Source organism: Setaria viridis, chromosome 1, assembly GCF_005286985.2.
Source record: "Setaria viridis chromosome 1, Setaria_viridis_v4.0, whole genome shotgun sequence".
In the NCBI taxonomy this organism is placed as follows: domain Eukaryota; kingdom Viridiplantae; phylum Streptophyta; class Magnoliopsida; order Poales; family Poaceae; genus Setaria; species Setaria viridis.
The window spans coordinates 11741744-11751143 of NC_048263.2; the positions used below are offsets into that span (position 1 = coordinate 11741744).

The following is a 9400-nucleotide window of genomic DNA, read 5'->3' on the forward strand; positions in this document are numbered from 1 at the left end:
AAAATTTATTGATAATGTTCTACTTGATCTAAAATATTGTAGTATTATTTTTCTCTTGAAGCTAAATAAAATAGAGAAATGCTATAAATCTGTATATAAAGTAGTCTAATTTTTCGACTATTTTTGTGTGCACCGCTAGGCGCACGGCGCTTTAGATGGAGGGCGACATGGGGACATTCTTCAGCAATACAAGCTATGGAGGACTCAAAAAGTGTTTGTTCATGGCTTCCAGTAGTTTGGATTACTAAATACTTCTAGCAATTTCAAACAGAACTGCAATATGTGAGTTGAATACTCAGAGTTGAGTGATTCAGCATGTGTCGGATGCTGTATTTCACTTGTTGAGACTTTTGTTAGACTGCCACAGTTTTTACAGCCGCGAACGATGCACTAGAATGCACTCACTTCCCTTGTTAGAATGACGGTTTGGTTTATGCTAGCGATGCTTTAAGTCCAGCTTGTGCGTTTGTTTATCCCCGTTTTGCATTATGTTTCCGTTTATTCTATGATGCGATTTATAATCCCGTTAGGTCATAAAGAAAATTTGTTTCCAGGGGACGCGAGGGCCGAAACCACCTTGCGGCCGCTGGAGCAGTTGCTCCGTCGGCCTTACGGAAGATGGACAAATTTTGCAGTTAGATTAGTTTAGCCATTGTTTGTACTCGACCTCATTCTTCCTGATTACTGGGGCTGGCATCTTAATCCTACACCTTGTTGGCGTCGTGTGATGAACCTTCTTCCATCCTTCCGTACAACTTCTTGGATATCTTTGCAACTCCTTACTTTGTAGACCAGCAGCAGTACCAATACAAAGAACATTCACATTTGTTTCAATTGGGCATTATGTTCTTCAACAGAGGATGACACCGGGGAAACTTTAGTATTCTTCAGCAAGATAAGATGATGACAGAAAGTGCAGAGCAGTGGCTTCCAGTTGTAGGAATTACTAAAAGCCATCAAGCAGTATATCATTTGGCTGTAACGTGACTTCAGTATTGACTTAATCCACCGTGTTAGATGCTACATTCGAAGCCTTAGATCACAGTAAAAAAATCAGAGACAATGCTGTACCATTGCTTCTGCTAAAGTAAAAACATTATTAAAAACACAATCTGAGATATCAGCACTACCGACTAGACTAACATCCATAGTGCTAGTGTTTTGCCCACCTGTCTGTAGGCTGTAGCAATCCTTTTCTCTCAGTAGCAGCTTACTAAAGAAACCAAGAGTTCAGTGACAAGGGTAACGATGAGAAACATAATTAGAAGTTAGTTAAGGCACCGCACTCACAACAAGAGTGCAAAAAATTGATGATTTTTTGTGATTTGATTTTTTAAGAAGTGATTTAAGTATTTAACAATGTGCAGCGTACGTATTTGGACAAGTAGCAGGACATAGGATGATGAATCGGAATAATCAATCACTCCTGGGCCGCTCAAACCCATTCGCTAACGGCGGACGATCCTGCAGTTGGGCCGACGTTTTGGTTGCCTCGATGCGGCCCAACTGCAGCTTCTGAATCTTCTGACCAGCGGCTTGTTCTCTGGAATCGTCGTCGTCAGCACTGCTGACACAAGGCCATGGCACCGCCGCATGCATATCCGAGGTTCACACTTCACAGGTGGCGATTAGAGATGGATTCAGATGGAATATGTTTTAATTCAAATTCGGATACAAATACGAATCATATCGAGTATCAATTTGTTTTATCGATGGTTTTATGCACGGGCGGAGCTAATGGGCTGTCCGGGTATGGCACGGCATACCCCAAGCAGCCCAGCCCAACAAAGCTATCCATCTGTTAAAAAAAAAACCCATTGCCGTATCCCATTCCCATCGCGAGACAGAAGCCAGCACTGCGCGTGACGCGTTGCGGACGCCGACCGAGCGGGCGAGCGGCGTGCGCACGCTGCGCAGCGGTGCAGGGCCCAGCCGGCCAGCCACCCAGGCGCCCAGGCGCAGCCCCCGCCGTCACCGGCCGCCGGCTGCCCGGCCGGCCTCCCCGGCTGCCAGGCCAGGGCGCCCGCCACTAGCGACCCAGCACCCTCCGCGCACCTGCGGCCCCGCGCCGGCGCCCTGTCCGGCTCTGGCTATCCCCTCCGGAGTCCGGCCCTCCCTCAGTCCCTCTCGTGCGTCGCATCGCCCGGCATCCCCTCCATCTCCCTGCTGAAGCAAAGGTACTGCCACTGAAGAAATTTTCCCCTAAATCTCTAACCCTAACTGTTAGTTGTTGTTCAATTTATCCTCAAATTAGTTCAATTGATGTTGTTGTAAGCTGTGTAGGTGTACTTTTGTAGGCAGTGAGAACTGAGAATTAGGAAATAAGGATGAATTAGTTGATTATACTTATACAGTATGTCCTTTGTGCTTTGTAGGATTTGTGAACTATGAAGAGAGATGGAGACATTGCTTCTATGTTTCAGAAACAAGCTACAAAGAAACGTGCTTGTTCAACTCCTGTTGTGGAAGAGCAAAATCAAGTGGAAGAGGAGATTACGATCATTGAAGAAATTGTTGATCCTTCCGTAACAGAAGCAACTGAAGATGTGATTGCTGCTGCTGTAGAACCAAATCCTTCAGGTTACGATGTTGATCGCCTTCCACATGATCCAGGTAAAAGGTTGCCCATTTCAAATTATCATACTAATGATCAGGATGCAGTCAGGAAAGCATACATTCTTAGAGGGCCATTCCGTCCTTATGCTCATGAGTTTCCAAAAAGGAAAATTGGAGATAGAGATCGTAATTTCACATGTATATGGTTTGCCAAATATGATTGGGTTGAATATAGCATCAAGAAGGATTCCGTGTTTTTCTTTGTGTGCTATTTGTTCAAAAACAAAAAATACAAGGGTAAAGGAATAGATGCATTTATTGTAGATGGATGGAGAAATTGGAATGTAGGAGATACTTCACTTTTGAAGCATCATAAATCTAAGGCACACAAGGAAGCTCAAGAGAAGTACATTGGCTATATGAATCCTAATGCAGCAATTGATAATAAAATTGAGAAGTGGAGTGATGAAGAAATAAAGCATTACAAGATCAGATTGACTTATTCGCTAAGATGTATCAAGTTTCTTTTGCATCAAGGGTTGGCTTTCCGTGGACATGATGAAAGTGAAGAGTCTAGCAACAAAGGCAACTTTATAGAATTGTTGAAATTTCTTGCAACAAATAGTGAAGAAGTGAACAAGTTTGTGTTGAACAATGCTCCAGGTAATTGCTCATTAACTAGCCCAATGATCCAGAAACAAATTATTTCATGTTTCGCCATAGAGACTAGAAAGAAAATAATTGAAGAGATTGGTGAAGATCACTTTGCTATCTTAGCTGATGAATCTAGTGATGTATCACATAAAGAACAACTAGCCCTTTGCTTACGTTTTGTTAATAAATTGGGAAGACCATGTGAGCACTTTATTGGAGTAGTTCATGTAGATGATACTACCTCGTTATCACTTAAGGAAGCAATTGAAGCTGTACTTGTTAGTCATGGTTTGACTGTAACTAGCATCCGTGGTCAAGGCTATGATGGGGCTAGCAATATGAAAGGAGATATTAAAGGGCTAAAAACATTGATCATGCAAGAGTCACCTTCTGCTTATTATGTCCATTATTTTGCACATCAACTCCAACTAGTACTTGTTGCCGTTGCTAAGGACAATACTGATTGTGTATGGTTCTTGGACCAAGTGTCTCTCTTGCTAAATATTGTTGGAGTTTCATGTAAGCGTCATGGGATGCTTCGAAATGCTAGACTTGAGAGTATCACGAAAGCACTTGAATGTGGGGAACTCAATATTGGGACAGGATTGAATCAAGAGACGGGGTTGGCTAGGCCTGGTGAGACTCGATGGGGCTCTCATTACAAAACTATATGCAATATCGTTGCTATGTATCCCTAATCCGTGATGTACTCATCGCTCTTGGACAGGATACAACACATAAGAGTGATTGGACAAAAATTCATTTTATGGTTGGAGCATTTGAGTCTTTTGATTTTGTGTTCAGTGCACACTTACTGCTTGTTATTCTTGGATATACAAATGAATTATCTGAGTGTTTGCAAAGGAGGGATCAAGATATTATTCATGCAATCCAACTTATTAATGTGGCAAAAAAACAGAATGCAACACTTGAGGTCTAATGGATGGGATCAATTCCTTCAAAAGGTCACTTTGTTTTGCAATAAACATGGTGTCGGAGTTCCTGATATGGAGGCTAATTATGTGCCTTATGGAAGATCAAGAAGGTTTGTCCAAGACCAAATAAATGATGATCACTTCAGAAGAGAGGTATACATCGGGGTTATTGATAAAATCAGTCAAGAGCTTGATAATCGGTTTGATGAGGTTAATATGGAGTTACTTTCTTGTATGTCTGCCCTCAACCCATCCAATTCATTTGCATCATTTGATGCACAGAAGGTATGCCGACTTGCTGAATTCTATCCTAAGGACATATTTGGCTCCGAATTGCTAAAGCTTGGATTGCAACTTGATACCTATATTGATGTCATGAGACAAGATGATAGATTCAGTGGTCTGGAAAACCTTGTTGACCTCTCAGTTAAGCTAGTGGAAACAAATAGGCACAAAGTTTATGATTTGGTTTATTTGCTTATCAAATTGGTATTGATTCTACCGGTGGCGACGGCAAGTGTTGAGAGGGCATTTTCTGGAATGGATTTTGTCAAAACCAAGCGGAGAAACAAAATGACTGATAATCTCTTAGATGATTGCCTTGTTACGTTCATTGAAAAAGACATTTTGGATGAAGTAGATGAAGATGATGTAATCAAGACTTTTATGTCTATTAGAAAGCGTAGGCCCCAAAAGTAATGATGTAATCTTATTTGGTTAAGTTTATATCATGCATATTCTGAACTATTAGTGTGCTATTTGAACTATTTCTATCTTCATTTAAGACTTATGATGCTATTTAGTAGTTGTGTACTGAATTGTGAGGCAATTTTTATGATGTTGTACCGAGTTGCTAAATGAATTTTACCGGTTTGCATATATAAATTTTCGTTCAGCATACCCTTCGCAAAAATCCTAGCTCCGCCACTGGTTTTATGGTAGATAAAAAAATCATGCTATGAGTAAGGAGTAAATTAGGAGGATAACACACAACTTATTGAAAATAATATATTTATTACGAAATATTTCAATAAATATATATCAAATTAATATCACTTAAATAAATAATTCCATAAATATATAAATTATTTAATAAGAACATAAGTATATTAATACATATAAATATAATTTATTCATTAAATAAAATATGGTAATGTATTTAAAATTAATATGATTTGCCACATTAGAATTAATTAAACATTATCATTATTCACTATATATCACTAGTAATATTAGACTAACATAATTAGTCATTTGTCAAATAGATAACTTTTTAATACTTGAAATGGTGTACACAATTATTTTATTAGTAATATTAAAATTAACATCATTTATCATTAGTAATTAGTCATAGAAATGAGTTTTAGATGATTTCATGGGGTACTTTACTCTTCGCGCATACAGATAGTATCGGATATTTCACATTTTTATCGAATACGAATCTTTAATCGGATAGAGAACAATATTGAAATTGAATTCGGATATATCCATTTGACATTCATATTAAAATTGAATATGAACACGGATATCTATATTGACATTTTAGGCGGATACGAATACGGATAATTCATTCCATACATCTATATCCATCCGTAGTGGCGATGGAAGCACAGCCTATTAAGAATACGCTGGATTTGTCTGAATTTTTCATAAACTACAATAATTACATGTTCATTTAGTTTACACTGTAAAGTTATTTGTGTTTTGTGAAAGTTATTCCGATACTCAACTTGACTGCATGGACCGTTTGGGCTATACTATACGCTGCAGTTCCAGGAGATGAGGCGGTTGCAAGAACTCGAGCAGGTTGTGCCGGAGGAAGTGTTAGTGCTGCAAATATGTTGCTAGCAACAGCAAACATCTCAAGTCTCACGGCAAAATGGCTTAAATTATTTCACAACTCCTTTAATTTTGTACTACAGCCCCTAAGTGCACTCCCCAATCATTCCACACCCGCTCGTTAGACATTCAAGACGCAGCTAGCTGTTCAGTGTTCGTCTACAGCGAGAGCCCGGGGACGAACGAGACACCGGTGGCCGGCAGCCACGACGCGCCGGCGATGAACCGCGCCACCGTGAACCTCTCCGCCTCCTCGGTGTCGTTGATGACGCGGTGCCCGGGCCACCGCACGCGGCCGGCCACCCCGGCGCCGGGCCCGTAGTTCATGTACTCGCCGTAGTAGAGCGTGTCCAGCGCGTAGGCGCTGGCGTTCCACTCCAGCCACCCCCGCGGCGCCACGTGCGCGCCGATGTACGACATCATCACTACCACCCTCGAGTACGGCCTCCACGGCCGGCCCAGGTACGTCGCCGCGCGCTGCTCCTGCTCCTGCGCCGGCGCCGGTGATGGCGAGAGCGCCGGCGATGGCGATGGCGCCGCGAGGAGGTCCGGTGCGGGCAGGAGGCGGCAGGCGTGGAGGACGATGCCGGTGCGCTGGCACGACTCGTTCCGGTTCTGCGCGGTGACGGTGTTCTTTTGGCTCGACAGCGGCGCCCGCGCCCAGAGGGTGCAGCGCTGGAGCACGGCGGCGGCGTTGCCGAAGACGGCGTCGACGGTGCCGTAGACGTCGCAGTCGCGGTAGAACTGGCGGTTCGAGTGCGCGTACAGCGTGTCCTGGTACCCGGCGACGGCGCAGCGGTGGACGACAGCGCGGTCGGCGCTCACCCGCAGCGCCACCGCCTGGTGCCGCGCCGGGCCCGACGCGTTCTCCACCGTCATGTCGCGCATCATGAACCCGAACCCCGACGCCGCTGCAACGAACAAGGTGGCGAGAAGGTTATGTCATGGCAGGCGCGGTTCTTGTACCAAGACAAACGTAAAAGACGTGAAACGAGTGGCAGAGTTTGCAGAGCGAGCGCGACGTGACATGCGCTGCGGCCTGCGCGGCAGCCAAGTGCCGGCCACCCCACCTCAGCCGGGCCATCGGTAACGCGTAGCGCAACAGTTAAAGTCCCCCACTGCCCCAAGCCTGCTATACCATGTCCCCATGTACAAAAGAGTAGGAATATTACTGACACTTATATTTTGCCATTCATCCAGATGAGAAAACTCACCAACCTTTCTAAGTTCATGGAATTACTGGCAGGTGTGGCAGGTGCTATATACGAGGCACATGGGATTCTACATATGTATAAACGTTATTGTGACAGAGCAACTGTAACCATTGATTCTTACTAAAGAAAGTTTTTGGCATGCTGCATTTTCAAAAAATTCTGTTTATGAAAGTGAAGACGATAGTAAAAGTTTAAGTTTGGAATCACTGCTTTTGCGAAAGATTAATTATGACCGACGAAATGGTGACCGTAAGCGTGGCGTCAGTGTCACTGACGACTTACCAAAGGTGGCCGTCCGGAACGTGGTGTAGTTTCTGTCGGCGACGCTGCGGGTTCCGGCCACCACGGTGACGCCCTTGCCGTCGCCGACGAACACCAGGTTGGTCTTCCTCATCCCCACCTTGACGTTCTCCTCGTACCGCCCCGCCTTGACGAGTATCACCGTCCGGCGCTCGCTGCACTCAGGCGCCGCCTTCACGGCGTCCGTGATGGTGGCGTGCGTTCCCGTGCCGTCCTTGGCCACCACGATATCGGCGCTGGCCGCCAGCGACGCCGCGGGAGTCAGAAGGAGCCGCCGGTCCCTCGCCGGCAGCCACCGGGGGAACCCGCACACGCCCTCCCGTCTCGTCTCGTTGTTGCAGTGGCAGCCGTCCTCGGTTGTCCCGGGCCTGGCGGTCCTTGTCGCGGCGGTGTCAACCGCGGTTGACGCGTCGTACATGGCGAGGCTGTCGCGGACCGCGGCGCGGGCGGCGGCGAGGTGCGCGTGCGCGTGGTGGGGCGCGCCGCAGCCCGGGGCGACGGCGCCGGCCTCCGCGAGGCCGTCGGCGCAGGTGTCGTGGTTGGTGAGCGCGGCGGAGAGCCACGTGAGCGCGTCGTCGCGCGCGGCGGCCCCCGCGCCGGCCAGGAGCGCGAGGGCCTCCTCCAGCAGCTCCGCGCAGTCCTCGCGCGCCGCGGCCGCGAGCGGCGTCCTCGTGGAGGCGGGGGCGTCGTCAGAGGATGCCGGGTCCACGGCGGCGGCGGCGACCATCGCCGCGAGCGCCTGGCCCACGCGCGCGGCGGCGGCGTCGAGCGCGACGCGCAGGCGCTCGTGGCGCGGGTGCGAGCGCGACGACGCCTGTACCTTCGCGGCGGCCGGGAATGCGAACACCGGGCGCGGGGCCGCGTGCGCGACGCTGCCGCAGCCGGCGAGGAGGAGCGCGACGAGGAAGCAGGAGGGGAGCAGGAGAGCGAGGAGGAGGAGGGGCGAGCCGGCGCGGCGGTGGTCCATGGCTCCTGATCGGAGCAGAGAGCGGGAGGTAGTGGTCAATGCGCGGGCAGTCGGGGCAGTGGAGGAGTGTGAAGTCAGCTTTTCTCTTCGGTTACAGGGAGGCGTCCGTTTATAGGAGGATGCTAGGCGGCGGCAGGGTGGATGGCGCGAGTGAAGGATGGGCTTGGGCCGAGCTGGAGCTTGCCTCTCGCGGAAACCGCGCCGGGCGCGCGCTCTGCTGCTGGCATTCACGAGTCGGGGGGGCTCGGCGGATCGGCAGATCGTCGGCCGCGCGCAGCTCGCTCATGGTCATGGGTTCCAGTTCCAGCACGTCGGAACCTTCCTGTGTGTAGATTCCCGGGCGCTTCCAAGGACATGGACCCCGGTGGCGTTAGCTGTTTCGCTGCAAGTAGTCGTATGGGCCCCGAGTGACCGATGGTTCCTGCTCAGGCTCAGCTCTGCTTGCCCAACGCCCACGTGTTGCCTCGGTGCTGTGGGAGCTAGGCAGTGAAATCAGCAGCTGCTGCTGCATTGCACAGCATCTTCAAATCTTGTGTGTTTGGATACGAGGTGCTAAATTTTAGCAGGGTCATATCGGATATTCGGATGCTAATTAGGAGGACTAAATATGAGCTAATTACAAAACTAGTTGCACAGATGGAGTCTAATTCGCGAGACGAATCTATTAAGGCTAATTAATCCATCATTAGCAAATGTTCACTGTAGCACCACATTGTCAAATCATGGACTAATTAGGCTTAATAGATTCGTCTCGCGAATTAGACTCCATCTGTGCAATTAGTTTTGTAATTAGACTATATTTAATACTCCTAATTAGTATCCAAACATTCGATGTGACATGTACTTGAAGTTTAGAAGTAGGTATCCAAACACCTCCTCAGTAGCTGAGCTGTGCCGCGCTATTGATCTTCGCCTTCTTCGGAGAGCGCGAGAGA

The 9400-nt window shown here is 47.6% G+C and overlaps 2 protein-coding genes across 2 annotated transcripts; one reads left to right on the plus strand and one right to left on the minus strand.

Moving 5' to 3' along the window:
• Positions 1 to 2387: 2387 nt before the first annotated feature.
• On the plus strand, positions 2388 to 4844 carry LOC140221598 (uncharacterized). The gene is made up of 3 exons (XM_072291348.1): positions 2388 to 3196; positions 3287 to 3882; positions 4015 to 4844. Exons 1-3 carry the CDS (start codon positions 2388 to 2390, stop codon positions 4842 to 4844), a joined length of 2235 nt encoding a protein of 744 aa, XP_072147449.1.
• A 1170-nt stretch (positions 4845 to 6014) lies between these two features.
• Positions 6015 to 8803, minus strand: LOC117845719 (pectinesterase). Its single transcript, XM_034726787.2, has 2 exons — positions 7481 to 8803; positions 6015 to 6895 (listed from the first exon to the last, which is right to left on the minus strand). The coding sequence occupies exons 1-2, from the start codon at positions 8463 to 8465 to the stop codon at positions 6144 to 6146; spliced, it is 1737 nt and encodes a 578-aa protein (XP_034582678.1). The 5' UTR covers positions 8466 to 8803; the 3' UTR covers positions 6015 to 6143.
• Between the last annotated feature and the right edge of the window lie 597 nt (positions 8804 to 9400).

Excerpts from the sequence above, each read along its gene's own strand:
- LOC140221598 (XM_072291348.1), top strand. The coding sequence starts at position 2,388 with ATGAAGAGAGATGGAGACATTGCTTCTATGTTTCAGAAACAAGCTACA. Across the intron at positions 3,197-3,286 it reads AATAGTGAAGAAGTGAACAA|AAAGAAAATAATTGAAGAGA; the intron begins GTTTGTGTTGAA and ends CATAGAGACTAG. Across the intron at positions 3,883-4,014 it reads CTCTCATTACAAAACTATAT|TGCACACTTACTGCTTGTTA; the intron begins GCAATATCGTTG and ends TTTTGTGTTCAG.
- LOC117845719 (XM_034726787.2), bottom strand. The coding sequence starts at position 8,465 with ATGGACCACCGCCGCGCCGGCTCGCCCCTCCTCCTCCTCGCTCTCCTG. Across the intron at positions 6,896-7,480 it reads GTTCCGGACGGCCACCTTTG|CGGCGTCGGGGTTCGGGTTC; the intron begins GTAAGTCGTCAG and ends TGTTCGTTGCAG.